The sequence below is a fragment of the Tachysurus fulvidraco genome, chromosome 13 (assembly GCF_022655615.1).
Source record: "Tachysurus fulvidraco isolate hzauxx_2018 chromosome 13, HZAU_PFXX_2.0, whole genome shotgun sequence".
In the NCBI taxonomy this organism is placed as follows: domain Eukaryota; kingdom Metazoa; phylum Chordata; class Actinopteri; order Siluriformes; family Bagridae; genus Tachysurus; species Tachysurus fulvidraco.
Window position 1 is genome coordinate 17,867,340 of NC_062530.1, and position 25,415 is coordinate 17,892,754.

Below are 25,415 nucleotides of genomic sequence, written 5' to 3' on the forward strand. Positions count from 1 at the left end.
TTACCTGTCTGGATTTTAATGTGTTGCCCAGTTATATCCAAAAGAGAATTCTGTGGGTTCCCTTTGTTTGATATCTGTAATTTTGTAAGAGAGAACCGTGTCACTCTGCGTTGTCATGTCACGGTCATCAATAGGAGCACGTGATGTACCTGAGGTCATTGTTGACACATCACAGACACTTGGCGAGAGGTCATCCATCATCACTAATGTGACTCACACAAACTGGACAGCGCCCAATCCCATTTGTCATCACCAACACCGCACACATAAATTTGTCTTATGCTAGTCGCCAGCAATATCATTTTGCTGCAGCCTGACAGCCTGCAAGCCTCCCGAATGCAATAATAGAGAATTGATTATATTCTTTATAGAGTGCAGTAGCCCCAAATGTGTTTTGTGTTCTTCCTCTCATCAACTGTAATGAAAAAGAAAAAAAAAAAAAAAAACAGAGCACAGTGGGTTGATAGATGTCTGGGTATCAGAAGGATTTTCATAATTTCTACATATTAAAACCTTTCTGTTTGATTTTTCAGGGCTTTTTAGACAACAGAAGCAGTGACATTTTATTTAAATAATTAACCTTATCATGTGGGTGGTATGGATGTTGATGGTCTAAAATGACTGTATGATTTGAATATTGCAAGCCTAGACATGCAGAGGTGTGACTACAAAATGTGCAAGTAGTTAAGACCCAGACTGTGTTCTTGTGCACCATGCCTCCACTATTGAGATAAATTGTGGGAGGATATGACCATCCTTTTTTTTTTTCACTATAGCACACAATGAAACAAACGGATGGTGGAAAATGTCTTTCGCCCTCCATGCCTCTTTCATATATTTATCAGGTCTTAATTTCCTGCTCTTCCCTTGTTTGCTGTTAACATCAGAGGCGATAGGAGCGTTCAAATGAAAAGTACCCCATTCATTCCCACCTGCTCCACACTCATCACGGCAAATAAAGGCTTCTATTTTATTCTAAGCATCACAAGTGTTTAATTACAAAACTGATGGCAAGGGATTTATAGGTTGGTGGATGGTCACCTGACAGGTTACCGCCAGTCTATAAGTGGTTTGTTGACTTTTGGCAGAGAGTCTATAATAGTGTTAAAGTGTTATCTGTATTTCTATCATTACAGGAACATTTATCTAACAAAAGACTCTCTCTCTCTCTCTCTCTCTCTCTCTCTCTCTCTCTCTCTCTCTCTCTCTCTCTCTCTGTCACACACACACACACACACACACACACACACACACACACACACACACACACACACACACACACACACACACACACACACACACACACACACACACACACACACACAGGTCCTTTAGTCCTTTAGTTTGACCAGGAGAGTTATTCTCATTTAGCACACCGCATGACAGTGATCTAAGACCAAGTAAAAATAGAGCAGGTTTAAAATGGTCAATGATAAATCATTTAGCTTCATTCCAAACGACTGTCCAATTAGTGAAAAGGTATGAGTGTGCACATAAGATATGGAAGATAATAAATAAAGTCTTTGACCTCTCATGGGGCTAATCAAGTTCATAATTCAATGACTAATCCCCAGCCACCTACTTAATACCCGGCAATATATTAAAAAGAAACTCTAGCCCTGTTATGCACTGTTTTCCCCAATATCATGCTAGCATCCTGGGAACTATAAAAGATGTCATTAGTCTGAATGTCATTTCATTGTGAACAAGTAAACAGTCATAACCTGAGACAAGGCTGGCATTTTGGAGAACCACCCAGGATTCTTCAGGATGTGTTTGTGTACTCAAGAAGCTTTTTTTCTTTCTTGGATGGACAAGTAAATCTGTGTGTCAGTCACACCTTGCTGTAGGCACGACGTGAGACAGACAGTAAAAAACTCTTGCTCATCTCACTTCTGGTGCTGCTCAGCGGGAGGACACTTAAAATAGAAGACAATAACATGCATGAGGGCCTTTCCAAGGGGAGAAGGATGAATGGGTCTGATGCCCCACATAATACATCCGTTCCTCCCTCTGCTCAGCTTTTTAATGTGAGTGTCAGTTTGCATAGCATATCCGATTAATGAGCACCTGAAACATTAACACTTAATCAATGATCTATTCAAAAGCACACGAAGCACACACTCCGAACATCTCACAGGGTGAGGATTAAGATGATAAAATAAAAGAGGAATTGGAACCTGAGATACAGCACAGTAATATGCCTGTTAGAACAGAGAGAATGACATGATCTACAAGAAGAAAATGAGCTCAAAATATCAACCAGAATGAATGAATAAGTTCCCTTTTCCCCCTGTGTTTCTTTATAAGGATTGCGTTCAGGGGTTTGAGACATTTTCTAAAATATTGTGCCAATTTCTTATCCAGCATGAATTGTGAAAATGTGGGCTATTTCTGAGTGAAATAAAGAAGGATTTTCTGATTTTGATTCAGCATGCAGAGTCAGATGCTATACAGAGGTGAATAGTGGCACATTATCTGGCTTTTTATTCTTTGAATGACATTTTCCCCTCCCCCTTAAAGACATTTAGGCCGTCCTTGCTAATCGTCGTTAACTAGAAGATTGCCCTTTCTTTTTGACCTGACCTCCCTGGCTTTAATAGATTTTATTAGATCAAATGTCATTCCACACTTAGATAATTTAATTATTTTTGCTGTGTTCCGCCCGACATCTGAAGCGATTCATTTTCCTTTTTCTCATTTGTAAATCGCCCAAGACTTCAATTTAGATTTGCATCTCGTGGCTTCGGGCATACAGAGGGAAAGACATTGATCCACTTTAGCTCTCTTAGCATGCAAGAGCATCAAGTAGCTCACACACACACACCCATACACACACACCCATACACACATTGATTTCAAGAGTGTGGAAAGCCTCCTTTATGTTTAATCTGTAAAGAATAATCAGCTATTATGCTTTAATGGTGGTTTATATGATGGTGACACAGAGAAGAAGACATGAGACAGGGAAAGGGTCCAATGCCATGTTGCTGAAAGCTAATATGTAAGCATAGTGGTATAATCCTACTGAAAGTGTGTAAGCATAGCCATTTAATCCTACTGAAATCAAGCCCCAAAGCAAGCTCAATCATACGGTTTAGAGGACACTGTGAGTCGGCTGGTTCTTACTTTATAGATTTCTGGTGTTATAGATTTCCCACTGCAGGTCTTTGCTTCATAAATCCAGAGTAAAACCTAATAAAGTGTATTATAGCATCCATCCATCCATCCATCCATCCATGGGTCACCACCCATAGCAGGGCACAATCGTACACACACACACACACACACACACACACACACACACACACACACACACACACACACACACACACACACACACACACACACACACACACACACACACACACACACACACACTCACACAATAACACTACATACTGCAGACAATATTTATGTCGATCAGCATAAAGCACATGTCTTTGAAGTGGAGAAGTTAAATGGAGTACTCATAGGAAACCCCAAAAGCATGGTGTGAGCATCAAACAGCAAACACCATAAATACAGAACACAGGGAGGAACCCCCCAACTGTATAATGCTCTATAATGCTGTTCAGTGTTGATTCATTTTCATTTTCAATAATGGCATGGACAGTGGTTCATATTAATAAGTTTCTTTAGTATTGTTTCTATAGTAAGAACAAACCTAGGGACCTGTAAAGCAGACAGCAGAAGTTATGAAACACTTAAAATATAAAGCTCCAATTTTAACTTGTCTGATATGGAAACATCTTCAGGAAAAAGTTTTTTTGAGGTTTCTTGGTAACATGACAAGATTTTCTCAAAAGAAAAAAGAGAGAGGCTGTGAAACGAGGGTATGGAATCAATATGCATTGTTTAATGATAAAAGCAAACAAATCCAATTGTAATCCAATGGACAATCGAGAAAAACAGGCAAAATTCCAAAAGCACAACAAAGACAATCCATGGAACAAACTAATCCAGAAATCGGTAGGCAGAGAAACACATAAATCAAATATAACAAAAAAAAACAAACAAAGTCTCTGCACAGCAGAGCAATGAACAACAAAAACATTAAACACTTGATTTTTCAAATAACAGTAATACTAACACCAGTGCTACAACCGGGAAGTGTCCTTTGACATGGAAGTCGTTCCATACTTGGTTGACGGCAATGTCGGGTGGGGCGTAAGGGGTAAACGCAGCTGGAACCATTACAGTACATGCTTTTTATAAATGTAGCTATAAACTGATAAAACTTGTGAATATGCCAGAAATCCTGAGTCAATGTTTTGGTTATGTTGTGAAAGGATTTCCTGAGTTATTATTATGCTCAGATATTTTTCTTAGTGGAAATTGAATAATAGACTTTCTGAGGAAAAGAAGCAACAGTGTGCTATTGCTTTTTAAATGAAGAAATGCTGTAGTGATTTCAACACAGCATAATCCGAAATGAGGTTTCATTATGATTTAATATCATTCATTTTGCACTGAGGTATCCCATCCACTGAGACGTCTTGTCAAAGCCTGCAGTTTCAAAAGGGTTTTGCTTTTGAATGAGAATTATCCTATTTTAAATACTAATGGTTATTGCAGTGCCACAATCTGTATTTGTGTGGTGCTCAATTTATCCTCATCTGATGTGGCTGAACTGGAAGATTTTTTTTCTCTGACCTGCTGGGACACTGGGAAAATGCACTTTTTAAAATAATAAGAAAATATTTTCTAACAGCATGGTTCTCAAAGTGGGGCCCAGGGATTCACTGGGGTTCATGATGTACTGTAAATCCAGTGGGTCTGTACTATACACTTGACTTTGTTGTGATGCTTAGGATCATTTTGCTGCTGGAATACCCACTTGTGTCCAACCAAGTTTTAATGGCCTTCCTGTTAAAGTTGGCTTAAGGTTTTGTTTTAAGGTTTTGCTAGAGTATTGCTCAACAACACGATGATGCTGCCAACCCCAGGCTTCACTTTATGCATCTCTTCAAAGTTGGGATGGTGTACTTCAGATTAAAAGCCTCACACTTTTTCCACCATACAGTACATATAGTAGTATGAATCATTACAACCAAACAGCTCAATTACCTGGAAAGGAAGGGCTTCTTTTTTTCATGAAAGTTTTTCAAGCCATGGCAGTGAAAGACTCTCTTGATGGTGGATATTCAGTGAGTGTGATTTTAAATTTGCATACATTTGTTTGTTCGGATGTTTGGAGTACCTTCAGCACTTTGGCAACTTTTCTAAGGGGGAAACAATCTTGTATAAGTCCACATTTGTTCTCTGTGTTCTTGGATGAACTGCATGTATTTTCCCAAGGAATCAAGGGCAAGAAGGCATGAGTTTTATAAGTAGGCCCTTTAAATCCACACATGAACTCTGCATGTGTGACATTCTTCTGGATTGTTTAACTTTTAAACTTTTGACAGATAGGAAATCTGATATAGTGAATTAAATCTTTCTCTTATTAATAACTTGATTCATTCTAAAATGATAAAAACAAAGTAGATGCTCTAAGTGACTTACCGAAAGTCTCTTCTAATATATAATGTGTGATAACTTTCAGCTTTATCTGTTCTGAACACACCTGTTCATTTTGACCAATGTACTCATATATGGTTAAATCCTTAGTAAATAAAAATCAGAACCACTATATTCTATTGTCTCATGGCTCATGTCTGCACACAAACAAAAGCAGGGCAAAAAGCAGAGTGTCTGCTATAATTCTCAGAGAGATTGTTCAGCTTTCCTGACTCAAATCTTGCTCATCTGCTGTGAGAAATCCTCCCCTGTGCTCTTTCAGTCCTTAATCTAACACAGATCCACACATATAACACAAAGTTAACATTAAATGCAGAAACTGTTATTATAGTCTGATAAGATTCAAGGAAATTTCATTTAAACTGTATGTTATGCAGTGTTCACCATACAGGTAATAAAGTACTATAACTCTTAGTACCACTTTCCAGGGAAGTTATTTAACTTAATTAATGACAGATGGCATTTACAAATAAAAGAAATACTATTATTTTTAAATGTCTTTTAAAGCCACTCCTGGTTGCTGTATGCAGAGACTTTAATAAAGCTGCTGGAGCCTGATCTCTCTCAGGCTCTGTTTCTTGTTTTAGAGAGTGGGAGATGATGAGAAGTTGGACTGTGTTCATTGTGTGCAGATGGTGGGCCATAATGAGTTTCTGACCAAACAGGACATGCTAAATCCAAACAGCACAGAGTTTCATTCTCTAAGCAGCTCCGCCAGCCAGATCATGAAGACGGTGAGTGGGAGCTCTCAGTAGCTCAGTGCCAGCATGGTGAAAAATCAGAATTTCACAATAGCACTAAATTAGATGTGTAAAAGTTTCTAAAGCAAACCAGCACGTACTGTATTACGTTCATATTATGTTCTCTACAGTATGTCCCAGACCATTTCTTTCTTCTCTATAGCAACGCAAGTATAAAATCCATTTTACACACAAAATTCTTTCACAAGCTTTGGGAATTGTCCTGATGGAAGGTGTGTGAGCTCAGGTGTGTGTGCAAATTAGAGTTGGAGAATGGAAGATATTTAATCAGTCAATTTTAAAACCTACAATTTGCTCGCAGATAGCATGGAAACTGAGCCTAATCGATACGTTCTGACATATAGGTAGAGATTAAATAAAGAAATATCTATCGTATCATGCCATAATACTGCACTGTAACACCTTCATCACAGCATAAACATGAAAGGTACCAACTAGAGTATAATTAATATGCACTAAATAAAGAAACAATAGAATGAAAAAATTGTCTTCGCTTCAAATGACGAGCAGAAATGGAGAACGCAGTGGATTTGATTGTGGATCGCTGGTGATGGATGGGGCATTATAGCAAGGAGAGCTTTGTGGTTTCTATGTGACATGACAAGCTGCATTTTATCTTTATGCATTAAAGAAATGATTTTTTGTAGCTGTTATAAGACAAATTATAACTAGAACATGTTTCATGGACATTCTACAACATAAATTTAGTAAATAGAAGTTGTTAGTTTTACCAAAATGACTTTGGTAGAAGGAGAATGAAACAATTGTTGCTTCTGGAAAATAGTCAGCAGTCAGCATGTGGGTAGATAACATTCACCTTGTAGATAACATACTGTTGTCTTACTCCTTAATTGAAGTAAATAAGATCTTAGTAACAGGGTATCAGAAGACGGTGTCTGAGAATTATGACCTAATTAATAAACCAACACTCTAAAACTGTATTTTTGGTTTGTAAATGAAATTCTTTTTAATTATTTATACATGTTCGGTACTATATTGTCCTGTAATGTCCGATAAAATAGATTTTTGCATTGATTTATTTACTCCACACTATAAATACATATATATATATCTTTAAACCTAGAACGTATCTCGGAGATATAATTGTGTCATAAGTGTGTCACACATGATGAATGCTCCTCTCTTTACTGATTGTGTGATAACTAAGAAATCGTCAAAATATCATAACCACCACCTCCTCTTCAACTCTGTGTGTTAATGCAATAAATGATGGTGTCACTGTGGTGAATCAAGGTGGTTGAGAAATTCATTAAAACATCGTGATGGCAGTAAACTCATTCCATGAAAAATGCAAGGTGGACAACATATGCTTCATTACACTGATTTTATGCTGAAGCCAAACAAACTAATGTGTATTACGAGTTTTCTCAGCTCCTTCTGCTTATTATTGCTCATTCTTTCTCAGCTTTGGGAGTTGTGGTCAATGCACAGGGTCTCAATGATATAATGCCTCTGGGGCAGAGAGGGTTAAGGGTCTTAGTCAAGGGCCCATCAGTGGCAACTTGGCAGTGCCTTAACTCCTTGAGCCACCATTGCCACTATTAGTTACTAATTATACAAACTCAGATAAATATCAATTTATCCATGCTTTCTTTCGCTTCATTTCATTTTGATGGTCCAGTTTATATGGGGCAGTGCACTTGAGCAAGGCACTGAATCCCCCCCAACTGCTCCCCGGGCGACGCAGCATAAATGGCTACCCACTACTCCGGTTGTGTGTTCCATGTGTGTGTGTTCACTGCTGTGTGTTTGCACTTTTGATGGGTTAAATGCAGAGAACGAATTCTGAGAATGCGTCACCATACTTAGCCGTATGTCACGTCACTATTATCACTACTCTAGCTCTTGATGTTTATTGGATACTTTAATATACTTTTATGGCAGAACATTATTTTGACATCTTGAGAATCAGTCAATTGGTTGTGCCATGTCAGTCTTTAGATGGTGTATTGATTGTATAATACCTGCTTTACAGTGCAGAACTTTTGGGCTGATTTTGCTATCATGGACACATCATGAGAGAATTGTTCAGTCATGAAATGTGTTTTTGAATACATAATGTGATATGCTCACCAGTGATTGATTTACCTGTAGCAGAAACCACCAGTATGTGTTTAAGAGAATTCGTGACGCTCAGACAACAGCTATGCTAGTGGCAATGTCTATTGGATGGAAAAAAATTCTTACCTTTTTCTTTCATTTTTCATAAGAATCTTCTTATTACAAATATATTAATATCTCCTGAAAAGGTTTGAGCTCCACTCACTGGAGCATATATATGAATCTCTGGTAGTCACTTTAAGCAAAACATGTGTAAAATCTCAGACACACTTGTCATGCATCGTTGCAGTAGTTCTGCTGCATTAAACCAGACGAAGCTGGATATTTATCCTTCCTTGGATGTTCTTTGTGAAAAATCTCATCGTTAAAAATCACTTTGTGTCATGAATCACTATGACAATACATGACCACTCCCTCTCACTCCCTCTCACTGAGTGCTTTGCTGAAAGAGAGATAGAGGTCATTTTGATTCATAGTGAACATGATGGGACAATACCGGCTAAAATGTTTGCCGTCTAGACAAGAAAAAGTGACATGACAAAGTCACTGCTCTGCTTCCAGTGCAAGGAAAGCTGTCAGTCAGAAGTAAACGCATTCAGTCAGGAGATATGTGGAAGGCTTAAATACTACCTTTATGTTAGAGTTGAATGCCTTAGGTGGTGAGTGGCAAGACTCCTGTCACGTGCTGCACATTTACATGTTGATGGCTAAAGCAACTTAGTCATCAGTCCGTCAGAGATCAGCAATCACAATCCAGTGAGATTATGCAACATGCTGCTGATGCACGTGTCAATTGACTCACCAGCTCCTGCTCATCCTCTTCCAAATGAGTTCTCCCACCATCCCCCAATCTAATTGCCCTTGCTACCTTTTGGAACAAGGCAGGCTGATAATCTGCTCATCTCCATATTATTGGCAAATTATTCACTGCAGCGTACATACCTTTCTACATTGGTATCCATGCAAATGAGGCATAATAATGCTGATATTAATCTTTATTGTGTTACATACAGGTCCTTTTATTGTCACACATGTACCACCTATGCAGCCATATAATATACAGTATATCACAGTATGTATGATCTCCTTGGATTTTTACAGATATATATATATATATATTTATATATATATCTTAGAAAATATACTTCAATAAATAGACAGTCAAATAAATAGGATTAAATAGTAAATTACTAGCATAAACATTGAAATTCGGTTGCCCAGTTCAGTAGGGATTCTATTAGTTTAGACACGCAATTGACAGCATCTGGGTTCTCCATTTCAACTCTGCTAAATCTGTGGAGTATGTTAGGTTACTAAAGGAAGCAGATGGAAATGTGCTGTGACTGACAGGCAGTTTGAGCGCAATCAGTCCCATGTAGAAGCATCCACCTCCTGCTGCCTTCGCTTCATGATTTCCTCTAGCTCCGAGTTTCCATAGCTCCTCTGAGAAAGAGGAAATGAAGAGAGTTTACAAAGCAAAGCTGTAAAACGGATTATTAAGCACACAGCAACGTATGTAAATGAAGCACTGCTGATATGAATGTCAGTGGAACAGTCTAGCTACTGAGCGACTGACCTCTATCTGTGCTTTTTGCACACTGAGCTGGCTGTAGACCCGAGAGCCCTCGTCACCACACACTGCCTTCAGTTCATCCTTACTCAGAGAGAAGAGCTGAGCTCCAGACAGTATGCCCAGACAGTCCACAACCCTGCTCCAAAGCATGAAAAAACTCTCTCAAAAACTGTTGTCAATAGGCCATGTTCAGATTTAAACATGCATTGTGAAAAGTTCATGTTGAAATTACACTCATATGTAGTGTAATATAAAGACTAAGAATTAGCAGCAGTTATTCTTAATGTGCAGTCTGTTAAAAAACACGAACAGGGGTCAATGATTTTTGTATTTAGTGATAGCATTGGAAAGTACATCCTGTCATTATCGAAGCTATTACATTTATTAATGAGTCGATATAAAAAATGATTAGCCTTTGACTGGTCACTTCAATTGAATGAGTTTAATCCAAAATTCACAAACCTTTAATAACCTGATTAATAGTTTGAAATTGAACTTAATGTCATCTATTGGTGGAAAGGTCTGGAATTAAAAGCTTGATGGCTCTAACAAATAGACATAATTTACTGCAAATATGGAATTATGGGGTCAGGCAGATTTGAAGAATATGATATGTATAGCTTACATAATATTATGTTTCTCAACAAAACATGAATTCATTGCTTAAGCAAAACTCAGTTTAAACAAGTTTCTAATTACTAGATTGAATTATGTAGAGTGTGATCAATTAACGCGAACCAATTACATTGTGAAATCTTACGAGAATACTGACACAGATGGGAACTGCAACTATGTTATTACATTTAGGCAATTAAAACATGCATCGACAAAAGCACATTATTTCATGAAATAAATCCCTGCCTGCAAAAAGTTTGTGCACCCCTGTCTACAGACTTATGTGGTAATTGTGCATCACACAGCACCAATATGAAATAATGACGTGTAAATAATTATATATTACATACATATATTACAAATATGTGTGTGTGTATATATATTTAGATAGATAGATAGATAGATAGATAGATAGATAGATAGATAGATAGATAGATAGATAGATAGATAGATAGATATTTCCACATCTATCTTTGCACATTTGTTGCCACCATCATTTACAGTTTTTATTGTCAATGTATGTGACTTCCTCTGTGGTTCATTGCACAACAAAAACTGTGAGCACACAGACAGTGTGACAGCTATTAAATAATAACGTTTACTCATTTTACTCAATCCAATGTTTTTAATGTCCATACTTTCCTGCACTGCATTAACATTTGCCTCGATTAACCTTTCATCCGTGTTCACTCTGATTACTTTCGGCTTGTTATAATCTCAATGAGCGGTCTGTGTGCATGTTAGATCAGTTAGACTCTTGAATCTATTAAAATGGGAAAAAATCCTAAGTGTTTAATGACATATCTCTTTAGATTTGAGAACTGAACCGAGTGAAATCAGTCATGTGCAATTATATTATAATATGTTCATAAGTACAAGACATAAATTAAAATCGCACTGATAATTCTTTACAATCAGCCAAGCTGTGTCAACATTTTGTTGATTAGTCATTGAAGCTAATAATTGACACTACAGTTGCTGAACAAAGATCACTACTGCCAAGTCAACAACTCTGATTTGCTCTCTGTTTTATACCAGGCAATATTATAGTATATAGTTCATTTTTTTGCGTGTGTATTTATAAGATCTCCCAGTCTTCAGGCTCTTGGTGCTACACTACCATAATAAACTTAATAAAGACAAATTCATAAAATTCTTCATCACGTAGGCTGGTGTCACATTGCTAAATTGTGACAAATCTGCAAAGATTATACCAGAGCTATTTGTGATAATGTACTGGAATATATATTCGGTACAAATAGGTTTGATGTTTATGCTTTTCCATTAGTAGATTATGTTTATTTATCTTCTGTAGCTGCTTTATCGTGCTCATGGGTCAGGTTGCATCATTGAGTCTAGAGCTCTTACATTCATGCACATGCACACAATTTAACAGACAATACTACCAGCATGGGAAGAACGCTAAGAAACCCAGTGAACATCTGGAAAATATGGGAAACTCCACACAGAGAGCAGCGGATTGAACCAGGGATCGGTGATGTGGCAGAACTTCACCACAGTGCATCCTATTTTTGTGTTAGTGTAACCTTAATTTTCTAATTAATTACAAAATGAATGAGGTTAGGTAATAACTGTTAGATTTTTAATTAATTGACATAAAATTTAGCTTTTAATCTAAGCCATAGTGCATTAAAATGTGCAGTCTGCTTTATCAGCCATATTTGTTACTGCATAGTTTTTTATGGCTTTAAAGACAGACTGTACATTTTATCACCGAGTGCTTCTTTTAAAACACATTTAAAAAAACTTTAGCCTCAAGAAGACTTCTACTCTAAAAAAAACCTGGCAACTACACACACATCATTTCAGTGATTTTAGTGGGCAACACAAATTACATATCTACTCTGATCTTGAACAATATGAGGCTGTTACCCTAAATGCAAAAACATCAACACACAAATGGTATCTCACGGCCTGGAAAAGCCCTTGGCATTGAGCCAGCATTGGATCTCGAACGGCTGGGAATCATAAGTAATGGGCAATGTTCTGATGGGGTGTTCCACCCGGAAGTTGCGAGCAGGAGGTTGGGCTTTGCTGTCAGTAATCCTCTTCAAGAGCTCATCGTTCATCTCCTTCTGCTGAGTTCGGTCTAAAGAGACAAGTCAAAGGAAGAAAATAAAAGGAGGTTGTGTGCCGCAATGCTAAAGAGAGAAACAATGAGTTCTTGGCATGCAATCTACGTATATACAAGCTCTCTCGCTGCATTTCTCAGCCTGACTCACTCCTCTCCCTATCTCACACCCACTACACAGCACAGATAAGAGTGGTTACGCACTGTCTTTGTCCCGCGAGGATTTATTCATCTCCACATTCTCAGCATGATTTATCAAGGCAGGTGGAGAAGTACCTTTGTAAGGATTCACAGCCTGAGAAGAGAAAAAAAGTGTAAGCGAGTGGGCGAGGTGAATAAAGAGAGAGTAAGACTATACCTGCCACATGGAGGTGACTGTGTGTTTGCAGAACTTTAATAATGAAGGAGAGGGACAGTGGATGTGGAGGTTCACCTGGCTGTTGAAGAACTCAGCACGGCTGTACTGCGTCTCTCCCGGTTTGAACTCTTCCAGCACATTGCAGGGCACATACCCTGTGTGCAGGTTGCGGTTCCTCACCAGCCACCACTGCTTTTCACTTTCCAGTACCTGGAGTGCGTGCACACTTACTCACACACACACACGTGCTGTAGCACCTTTCAGATTTATACTGCTCTTTTATTCTCATATGACATTAGAGAAGCAGTGTGCATTAATATTTGCATTCTAACCCTGATGATCTATTTTTGGTCCAAATTAAACATTTAAAACATTCTCTTAAATATAACATCTTTAATATCAAATATAAAATAAGGATCATTTTCTCTATTCAAAATCACATTTGGATAACAGATTTCAAACATTTGGATCATTTAATAAGTGCAGAGAATAAATCAAATCTGAAATAGAATTGTGGAAATGTCAGCTCTTAGGTAAATAGTAAAAAATGCAATTGTAACATTATCTACATCTCTTATTTATCTCTTATCTCAAAGGGTCCGATATTCTTAGCTTTTGTGATCCTAACCCTAGAAAAATACCAATGTAAAGGGCAATTCAGATGCCACCATAACTGAACCTTCCACTATTCCAGTCCACTATTAGATCAAGCCATAAGACAGTTTAGATTAAAAATCAAACTAGAATATTCCAGATACTGACTTCAGTTCATTTCAGTTCAATTTTACATATATAGCACTATTAACAATGGATATTGTGAAAAAGCAGCTTTACAAATATCAGGAGATTTAGATCTTCTTCTGGGTGAATGCTGGGTGAATGGTTATTTTTAATTTCAGTAAAGTTGTATAGACATGTGGAGTTGTCCACTATATAGTTAATAGGACTTGGGTAAAGTTTTTGGCAAATGCAATCATTAGGCTATCCATGTGAAAACATCCACAATCATTACTTCACATTAATACCAACAACTAGAACATTCTAGGTTCAAAATCCACCATATTGTTTACTAGTAAAATGTTCTAGACCCTAACTTCACTGTAACATCAACCCATTGTAAACATTCTAGACCCTATATCCACCACAATATCAATACATTTAGCAATCCAGATCCTGACTTATCCATTCTACCATCCATTCTATAACCTAAATCTATGATATTATGAATCCACCAAAACATAACCTCATAGAAACTGACAGAGAATCCAAAGAACATTGTAGACTTTGACGTCAGCATAATCAAACCCAGAGAACATTCTAGATCCTGACCCCAGAACACTAACCCAGAGAATGTTCTAGGCCTTGATCCCACCATAACAGCCCAGAAAACATCCTGGGCCTTGACCCCAGCATAACACAAACCCAGAGAACAATCTTGACCCTTACCACAGCATAACACAAACCCAGAGAACTTTATAGGCCCTTAACCCAGCATAACACCAAGCCACAGAACATTCTAGATCCTGACCCCAGCATAACACTAACCCAAAAGTCAATCTTGACCCTGACCCCGGCATAACACCAACCCACAGAGCGTTCTAGGCCCTGACCTCCGCATAATCAACATTCTAGATCCTGACCCCAGAACACTAACCCAGAGAATGTTCTAGGCTCTGACCCCAGTATAACAACAACACAGAGAACATTCTAGGCCTTGACCCCAGTATAACAACAACACAGAGAACATTCTAGGCCTTGACCCCAGCATAACAACAACCCAGAGAACATCCTGGGCATTGACCCCAGCATAACACCAATCCAGAGAACGTTCTGGGCCTTGATACCAGTATAACACAAACTCAGAAAACAATATTGACCCTGACCCCAGCAAAACACCAACCCACAAAAATTTTACACCCAGACCCCAGCATAACACCAGCCCAGAGAATATTCTAGACCCTGAGCCTAGAATAACACCAACACTTCGATATCATGACTTCAGGTTATTATCAGTTCATGGTGAATACCCCAAACTCTCCATCCCTGTTCTGTTTTTTTTTCTCATGTTCCCACCATTTCTCTTCTTTGCATCCATACCTCCATCACCTCACCCTTTTGCACAGTCAGCTCATTGGGATTGCGTGCCACAAAGCCGTAGCGGATCTTCACACATTTTGGCTCAGTGTTAGACCTGTGTCGTGAGAACAGAATGAACAGTGAAACAGCAGATGTTTATGTTGTGCTGTTTATGACACTGAAACACTAGTTAACTTCTAGGACACCAATAGCACACAGCATGTTATTTAGGAGGCTTTGCTGGAGCTGGTTTGTAGAATTCTAGTAATAACTAGTATGGCAGATGCCCCACATAATCTAAAGGTTAATAAACAGCTTTAAAGTTGTCCATCACTGGAGACTCCTACATGATTTCTTTCTGTAACATGACAAGCTGTGTTTTTTGTTCGTTTTAAGTTTTACTAACCATAAGAAGGAAATGTTTATTTTGTAACTGCTATAATATATGTGATAACAGGAACTAGCTTGTTTTCCACATGTTAAAAAAAACATTTACATAACAACAACAAAACATCATCCAATTTGTCTTAAAAGTAAACAAAGTTAACCCAATCAAACAAAAGAGCCAAAAATATTATACTTTCTCATTTAATTATTGAGAACAATTATCCAGCATTACATATCTGTGACTTGCAAAAGTATGTGAACCTTTGCTTTCAGTGTCTGTTGTGAACCCTTCTGCAGCAATAACTGCAAGTAAAGTTTATACATGAATATAGAGACTTCTAAAGGATTCACGAACTTTCAAGCGACAGTGTATATACGTGTATATACTGTATATTTTTAATGTGTTACTCGTTAATAAAGCACATGCGGGTTTAAATAAATCAAGAACAAAGCTAAAAACAGATTAATTCAAAGATGAAAAAAGAAGGAATCAGGAATTGACATGACATACAGTAGGCGGAGACAGGAGAATCAAAGCAAAAACACATCTCAACATAAACAAATGGGGAACGAGGCAATACATAGACAGATTATATACAAGACTAAACAAACTTGTGCTAATGGTTGTTGTGCACTGTGCGTAGCATGAAGCATGAGGCAGAGACTCGTGACAATCTGCCTTTTGTTACGTAGTGGTACACAAAAATGAAAATTGAAAAAATTAGGTCCTTAGTTTAAAGAGTATATGATTGCTCTCTCTCTCTCTCTCTCTCTCTCTCTCTCTCTCTCTCTCTCTGTCTTTCTGTCTCTCTCTCTCTCTCTCTCTCTCTCTCTCTCTCTCTCTCTCTCTCTCTCTCTCTCTCTCTCTCTCTCTCTCTGTCTTCTCATGTGTGAGTGTGTATACTTGCTTTCCATCACCCCATACAGCAGGTGCTTTATATTGCCAGAACATCCCAGAACCCTAGTCGCCACTCACAGATTCGTCCCTTTAGATGACAGTTTGTCTTCACAAAGTAATTTGAGATGAGTTTTATTTACTTAGCCTTTAAAGCTTTTTGCTCTTATTGAAAAAAGAATACAATTCATCACAATATGCATTTTGGCACCATTTTAAATCCAAAATGAAATATGTCTCTCTACAGATACTGCACATGATAAATACTTTGTAATACCATGTAAGCCTGTGCCGGAATGTATAAAGGATAGCTAGTATGCTACATGAGAAACAGTGGATTTCAAGTATTATAATAAGTAACTTACGACTCGAACATCCTTAATCAGTAGAGCCGGTGCTTGCTTTGCTGTGAGCCCCTGCACACTCTTTCTCAGTGGAAGGAGATTAAGTCGATGTGCTGCAGCCTGCACATGCAGTGTAGGCCATGAATATTTTAGTAGGCCTGCAAAAAGCGTGGAGAACTTTAAACTCGACACACTGGTCCCCATGCATCTTTAATGTGCACACCTCCTCCCATCTTTTTGTCCAGCAGCAAGGGGAAGAGGATAAGCACTGCCTCCAGTGTCCGGCCTCTGTCAGGATGTCTATTTCTCTCTCTATAAATAAATTAGGACTGTGAACACAAGAAACCAGACATTCCACTACACGCAGATTCATTTTCGCTTGCAATTGCAGTTTAGTGTAACAGCCCTGCGTGTGCAAATATTATAGAAACGTTGTTGCACTGTTGTAGGTTATGGCCCTGTAGTGCACACACACACAAAATTCATGTAGCTACAGTTCATGAGATTCATTCAATTCTTCAAACATCCTAATGGGGAAAACATATGGGCTGGTTTAAGTATTTAAGAAACTCAAAATATTTTCACATATAACAGATGGTGGCAAAGGAAAAAACATCTAGTAAGCAGAAGATATACCTTAGACTGGTTTGAACTGAGAGGAAGTTGTCATTAACACAGATAACCACTCTGTATGACCATGGTGAGCAGAAAGCATTTTAACCAAACCTCGAGGTGAATGGGTTAAAACAGCAAGACAACATCGGGCTCAGTTCCTCTTGGCTAAGAACGTGAATCTAAGGCTACAGAGAGAACGGGCTCCCTTAAATCAAATCAGCTTCAGTTTGCATTGGCATAGATTCAACTCTTTGGAACTGAAGGAATGAGCACCAATCTTCCAAATTTATTTTGGATTGTCCCTATTTTAGTGTGTTGTTGAGAGCCCTGTCTCTCATCTAACATCTAGTGATCGTGAAGGTCATATCATATTACATACATCACTATCTGCCTCATGCAATACAGCCTTCTCAAATTCAATTAAATTTCAAATGCAAATGTATTTGTATAGCGCTTTAACAACGGACATTGTCTTACAGCAGCTTTACAGAACAAAAACATGAAACGAAAAGTTAATATAAAGACTAATATAATACATTTTAATTTAAGATTAATATGAGATATATTTAAATGTGTTTGTATTTATCTCCAACGAGCAAGCCAGAGGTGACTGAGGTAACTGTGACAAGGACAAACTCCCTTGGATGAAGGAAGAGAAACCAGACTCAAAGAGGAACCCATCCTCATTTGGGTGACACTGGAGGGTTCGATTATAAATATACAGTCTGCCAATTGTGTATTAATGAGGACGTTGTTGTCCTCAAAGACCACATGTAGTTGGCATCTCCTCTTAGTATGTCCTTCTGCACTCACTACAGTATGTATCTCTGCTTATTTGTTCTGGTTTTCCTTTAATTTGTCACCCACACTATAACTGTACTGGATATCATTCCATTATACCAGATTGTACTGTGCTTGATAGCCCAACTGACAGCACCTGCAAGCACTTACATAACCACAGTAGCAGACAGATTTGAAATCTGTGACTTTTAGCCATGGGCTACACACAGGTTTCATTGGCCGTTAAGTATTTCCTCCTCACTGAGCCAGTATTTCACTTGTACAGGTGAATAATGACATTGGTAGGTGGCATTAACCATAAATGTCAGTAACTACATTTCCGTCCCCATGGGACTGGTCAGTGAACGCTCACAGAGGTTGATGCTTAAATAGTATATGTCATTTTTTTACCCATGCTCCAGATTGGAGGCTGTCATATAGCAAAGCATTAAAAACAAAAGATTAAAGATAGAGATATTTAATTAGTATGAATAATTTAGTCACAGAGTGTTGAATGGATGTGCCAAAAGTGCTAAAAAAAAAAATAATAATGGCGAACTAGAAGTGACCATTCCCGGTGGCAGTGTAATAAAATATGAGCTGATCATGGCCTCATTTTTAATTACAAATTACATAATTTACCGCTTTCTAATAGAGAGTTGGAAAACATGCACACAGGAGAAAACTATTCTTTTTCTGTCAAAACATAAATTTATGAGCAAATTAACTTTTCATTAACTTTTCCATGTTGCACATTACTCATCAGTGACTGTAAGCATAAAATCTAATTGTTTAAGAAACCAGCACGTAATATAAATCATGTAAAATATTTCCATCTAAATAAATGAGAGACTGTTTCCTTTGTGAGGCTGTGCTATTACAAGGCTCGACCTCTGATTCATTATTTAAATCTGAATGTGATACCTTTACAGTGACAACGAGCCTTGTTGGTCTTTTTATGGTGGAAATGAAGTTCACACAAACATATGGGAAAACTCATAGGGCAGGTGTATTTAAGATCAAAGAATGAACCGTTCTCTTTTGCAAACAAAATCAGCTCCTTCTCGTTTGCATGTCATCAAACAAATGAACAATAGTGTTTACCAAACGGCTTTGTTGTACAACATACCCAGTTATTAAAATGGCATCTAATTAGAGGCATTGAGCAGGCATTTTACATAAGATTAATTGTGTTTTTAAAGAGCACTTTCTCTTCATTAACATTCCGCCATGTAAATGGATCCCCTGCAATATTCACTGATGCATATTAATTTCCCGGAAGCTGCAAACTGTTAGAAGAATGTGGATGTAGGGTGCAAAATCTAGAATAAATGAATTAGGAGAAGAAGAAGAAAATGTGTGGAAAAGAAAAACACAGTGTTCTATGCAGATGAGGAGGGAAAAGTAAAAAAAAAAAAAAAAAGTTTCTGAATTGGTGTCTAAATTTTTTCAGAATAATTAATTTCAGGCCAGTGTCAAAAAAGAAAAAAAAGAAAGAAAGAAAGAGACAGAGAGCGAGACAGGACAGACAAGGAAAGAAACAGAGAGATGGGGCAGGGACATATACAGTAGGTCATATAGGACATATATAATATTTTATATTAAATCCTTTGTGTTGTTAAAGAAATAATAAATTGAAAAAAATACAAAGAGACTATGTGCTACTTTTTGGTTTGATATTTCTCTTCACTATAAAAGCTGTTATTCTTTCCTTCCTCATATTAGTGACATAAGCTAAATTAATAATATACCGAGTATGCTTGTGCATATGCCAGAACTTTCTGACAGACATCTGTTTATATTGTTTCTGCAGTCTAGTTTTCTTTAGGCAACAAAATCATCAGAAACGTCCTGAGACATTTCAAAGTCAAACCAGTAAACTGTAAAAGTATTCAGAAAATGTCAGCCTAAAATTCTGAAATATACATATCTTTTTTTTTTTTTTTTTGGAGTGTAGTAGGTTTACTGGCATGGGAAACTTAGCTTTGGTATCTCAGACAGTCTGCATCTCAGGATCACTTGTAATTATTGGAGTATTCAAGGGTAAAAAGAACTGTTTAATTCTGCAGCATAATGTTGAGTTACGGGACTTCAAATCTGAAAGAATGATGGCAGGCTGAAAGTTATTCCACATAGCTACAAGCAGAAATGTCAGTGAACAAAATAGTGCTCATTAATTAAGGACTGATTGCTTTACAAATGTGCTACAGCCTCATTTAATTCTGTCGGAGTATCAGTCTAAACAGGCTTTATTGAAGGAAAAAATACCCAAGTTTTTTCTTCAAGCCTGGGGAACATTGCTAAAAAAATCTGATAATGTTGTTCTCAGACATTTTCTCATTAACTATTCTAAATAGCAGTGATCAGCTCTTATGGAAATTTACATCTGCTTAAAAATTTCCAATTCCCACACAGTGTAGTACATCCATTGTTTGCACAATGATAGTCTGAATATAAAAGATAGCTTCCTCCTATTAATGGAAGAACACTTAAGTGATTAACAGTATTGTGGAGTGCAGAAAGGAGCTTGCTCATGATTAAGAATCATTAACTTAATAGGGAGAGTGGGGGGAAAAAAGAACGGCAATAGCAGAGCAGTTCATAATTACATAATGTGATAAATCTGGACCTACAAGTAGTCCTTTCCTCTGGCAATCGTAAGATTTCATCCATCAGATGATAATGACTGCATAAAGGTAAGCAATGAGGAAATGATCCTGTGGATTGGTTTTATTCTTAGGTATCACAGACACTATGTGGATTTAATGCAGTGAGTATTGTATTATACATACTGTACAGGTATGTGGTAAATGGCATTATACATATTAAAGGACAGCATGTTCGCACTCTTGTAACTGTTGACTTATGCTATAGGCTACTACTATATGTTTTTAGAGTAAGACATAATAGGCAATTAAGAGTTATAATACACAATCCTACAGCATGCAGCATTTTAATGTGTTTAACATCATCTAGACAAGCTAATATTAACCATTTAAAATTCTCCAGCCCAGCTACATCTCCTAAAGCACACAAAATACCTGAAAGAAACCCAAAATCTCTGCATTAGAAAAGAGAGACACATTTTTCTTCTTTTTTTTCCCCCTCAGCCTTTGAGTGGGAAACAAGGTCATTGCCTTGCACACACATTATTGATGTTTGGAAATTATCCACTCCACAAGCACCCTTTCCCTCTCTCTATCTTTACCATGATTCTGTACATCACAGTCTGCACCTACACTCTGCCTTTGTTTGCAGAAATGTATAGGAGCTAATTTTGACTCTTTTCTATGAAAAAAAAAAACATCGTAAGCATCATTTAAACAGTTTAAGCAGTATTTGGAGCTTAGGTTGGTAGTGAACATGCAAATCAATGGAACACCGGCTTATATCTGTTAGATTTTTTTTTTTAAATGCTTGGTCTCTCAAAAAAAAAAAGGTAATAATGAACATTAATATTTGTCTAACCTTATACAGTATACCGTATTTGAGTCCAATAGCTCACTCATAGATAAATGAGTATGATAATGATGTAAATCTTACACTATAGCATTCACAGTCACCAAAAACTCAACACACCTTGGACTATAATTATGTTAAATATTGTTGTGGCAGCCCATGGAGGTCAGAGACTTTACTAAAATGCTTAATGCTCATTTTTCTCTTCTTTAATTTGCCACCTGTCTGTTTATGCAATGGACAAAAAAGAGATCACGTCATATGCTTGGCCTTATCAAATATTCATCAGAAATGCATCTGAGATATGAAAGTTGGCTGGACTGTGTCGAGAGGAGCTGGAGTAAGGCCAGTGTAAGGCTTTTCATTTGGATTACATAGATCACAATATGCTAGCCCAGTGTTTGTCTAGAACACACACTGATTTGGATCTCAGTCTTTGGTTAATAAGGTAAAGTGAGTGCATGTGTATTGTACATTGTGCTCTCCTCGTTCAGTATATGACTTCATTTTATAAAACTATTGTATCTTTCATAATATTTTTTGGAATGCTTACAGTGGTTCAGTCTCTAAACTGAGAGTTTAAATAGTACCACTACGGCACAATAGAAAGAAATTCAATTACTTTAAGCATTTGTAAAGTGTAAAATAAGATTTAAAAAAGTATCTATATTCACTGTAACTTTATAAATATATGTGCATTTCAATTCCACAGAAAAATATGTGAAAAGTGAGAAAGTGTCATGTTGTAGTTGTAATACAGTTACAAAAGCTAGTTTAATGTTTTATTCTGTTGAGTTTGCATTAGAGAGAAAGAACAGACGAAAACATGGTGACAGTAGATTCAGTTTGTTGGCACAAACAGTGGATATAGTCAGGACATTTGCCGAAGGACAGTGACAGGGTTGCCAACAATCTTGCTTTTGGCATAGGACTAACACTTTTGGGTCCTGTCTCACACTTTCACACCACCCATCTCATGCCAAATTATGAAAAAGACCCAAATCATGGAGAGACCCCATAGATGAAGCACACTGAGTGTGTTCTATGGATGCCAATTTATAAGATAACCACATTGCAGGATGTTACTGTACAACTTAAAGAAAAACCTTCTGCTAAATTAAGATGGCTGTTGTTATAATTGCATTAGTCAAGTCAAGAAGATTTTATTTTCATTTCATATATATTTGTTGCAGTACACATTATCCACAATGCTGTTGGCTTTGCAAAAGCATTGTGTGCTGTAAATGTCCAGAATAGAAGGGAGAGAGACTCCAATGATCTTCTCAGCTGTCCTCACTATCCGCTGCAGGGTCTCGCGATCTGAGATTTCCAAACCAGAAAGGAATGCTCTCAATTGTCCCTCTGTAATATAGACATGAGTTCTGACTGTAATCCTTTGGTACCTAATTTATGCATGTTAATCATGTTTCATTTTCCAACAGTAATTTTTGAAGACAGTTCATGAACACTATGGCCAAAAGTATGTGGACAAATCGCCATTACACCTACAGTATATGTGCTTCTTTAACATACCATTCCAGATTCAGTACCTTTGCCGTTATAATAACCTCCACTCTTCTGGAAAGGCTTTACCCCTATCTTTTAGGAGCGTGGCTGTTGGGATTTGTGTTCATTCAGCTACAAGAGCATTAGTGACATTGATGAGGGCTGAAAAGGCCTGGCACCTCATTACAAAGGTGTTCAGTGGAGTTGAGGGTCAGGATTCTATGAAAGTTCAACCCAAATTGTTCAATTTCAGCTCTCAACAAATTCTCTCTATCAACAAATGGACCTTTTTAAATTTTAAATTAGGAACATGTAAAATTGATGCTGATAATATTTTTGCTAGTTTCTTAGGCTACCCAAAGTAGAAGAAATAAATAAAGTGAAAATTTGACTGACAAATAGACTTTTAACCTTCAGCCCTCTTGGCTATTTGCACGAAGGAAAATTAAGACTATTCATAAGTCTTCATTTCGTAAACTGAAAGAGAAAAAGAGAAATGCTGTTTTGAGAATGCTGTGGACTTTCTTCGCACTAAATGTGCTGAGGGGAGATAGTGCTTTTTCATGTTATCTGCCACTGGATGCTCACCCTGCAGCCATTTTCTCATCAACACACATCCTATAAGTCACCTTGGCCTGTTTTTTTCCGAGCTTTTAAGGAAACGGCATGTGCCCAAAGATTTCCCCTGCAGACAGAAAGAAATAGAGAGATTTTAGGAAGTCGTTTGGGCTGTAGTTGAAAAAGGTCTGTTCACTGACTGGCTGCTGATAAATGCAGTCTTCGAAAAAGCACATAAGTGCCTGTGAATTTGCTGCTTTTAATATTCAATAATTTAATGTACCATTGAATGGTATCTTGTGTGACATTACAGGATCTGCAATATGTAGAGGCATACACAAATGCATTCCTCATGCATATGGAGAAATGTTTGGCGTTATCAAATGTGATTTTCAGTGCAGAGATGAGCAGGCGGTATCGCAGAAGCCTCCAGGTCTCCAGGCCTCCCTAACACTGTAATCTGGGTCAAAGTGCTAACTGGTGAGAAGGGCCTGTGAGAGGATCACTCACACATAAATCATTTCTCATGCCTCCAGTCCTCATTATGTTCGCTGCAGATAGAATTTCAAAGCCTTTTATGTGTCACACTGTCCTTAAAGGTGGACTTGCAGCTCTTGGCCTCACGATACTGACAGAGAGCCACTCGACACAGCACCTTTGGAACATCGCACTAGCACACAGCTCTGCCAAATCAGGTCACCTATGCAAAACCACAACACTTGAGGGCCTGTGTAGCTCAGTATTTGAAATATGCCACTAATGGACTTTGGAGAAAAGGGAAAGGGTATTTTAAATAACAAGGTCTCTAAGAAAAGCAAGCTGAGAGGCAAAAAAAAAAAGGCTGCTGAACAGAGAATATTCTTTTCCTTTTTGCTACAGAAAAATCCAGCTGGTCTATATTATATTTATGATTATATATATAATTTATAAATGTTAATCAGCGGCACAGTCATGGATCTTTATCAGTTCGTTAATCCTCCCGCTGAGCAAGCACTTTGCACAGAAGCACCATAAAGCATTATGTGGTCTTGGGCGGATGAGCTGTTCAAAAACATTCTGCATTGCTCATTTTTATTTTTAAGTCTGATTTCATTTTAAGCACTGAAGCCTATTTAAGCTCTAAAATGAATGAAAGCTTAGTTAAAAATATAGTTCACACACAACTGTCTGAAGCTGAGGTTGAAAATGCTGTTCCCCGCATAACTGTGTTCTGTTTTGATTCTCAAACAAAAGCATCTCTGTCTTCACTGAATATTTATTTCCATGTTCCATTTCCATGTTTGGATGTAATGTTCTTTCTTCCACTAACACAGTAGCGACATGCGTTAGTAAATGCTCCAGGCAAAGTAGATGTGTACTGTATGTGTTAAAATAAATGGGTTTATGAAGGTACAATTCTGCATGCCTTATGCATATGATATGTAAATAAGGGATTCATCATTGTGAGTCAATATAATGCATTTAGTGAATTAGATTCTGCTTGATGTGGTTTTTGGTATATATCCCACGTGTTAGTTTATCAACTCCTGGATGGTAGTCATATGATAGCGACGCTCTGGGTGGTGGTGGCTTGTAACTGGCAGTTGTACAGAATGAGAAAAAGCTGTGTGGCGAATGTGGATTGTCCCGTGAATAAACTCTTCTCTTTTGTGATGTTATAAGGCTTTTGGGCTAGTGTTGTGTCTGTGGCTCATTTGGACAATCCGCATCCTTTTATGCATGTGCCTTGAAAGGCAGTTTATATAGAGCATCTTTGTAGTCAGCATCAAGGCAGTGTTTTGCAGAGGCAGC

General features: G+C 37.6%; 2 protein-coding genes across 4 annotated transcripts in view; one reads left to right on the top strand and one right to left on the bottom strand.

Moving 5' to 3' along the window:
* Nucleotides 1-25,415, top strand: part of mgat4c (mgat4 family member C) — a 121,791-nt gene that overhangs the window by 80,108 nt on the left and 16,268 nt on the right. The window lies entirely within an intron of this gene.
* eps8b (epidermal growth factor receptor pathway substrate 8b) lies at nt 9,391-17,151 on the bottom strand. The gene is made up of 6 exons (XM_027161261.2): nt 16,728-17,151; nt 13,080-15,195; nt 12,851-12,941; nt 12,487-12,664; nt 9,943-10,075; nt 9,391-9,809 (listed from the first exon to the last, which is right to left on the bottom strand). Exons 3-6 carry the CDS (start codon nt 12,876-12,878, stop codon nt 9,732-9,734), a joined length of 417 nt encoding a protein of 138 aa, XP_027017062.1. The 5' UTR covers nt 12,879-12,941; nt 13,080-15,195; nt 16,728-17,151; the 3' UTR covers nt 9,391-9,731.

Excerpts from the sequence above, each read along its gene's own strand:
- eps8b (XM_027161261.2), bottom strand. The coding sequence starts at position 12,878 with ATGAATAAATCCTCGCGGGACAAAGACA. Across the intron at positions 12,665-12,850 it reads ATCCTCGCGGGACAAAGACA|ACCGAACTCAGCAGAAGGAG; the intron begins GTGCGTAACCAC and ends TTGTCTCTTTAG. Across the intron at positions 9,810-9,942 it reads TGCAAAAAGCACAGATAGAG|AGGAGCTATGGAAACTCGGA; the intron begins GTCAGTCGCTCA and ends CCTCTTTCTCAG.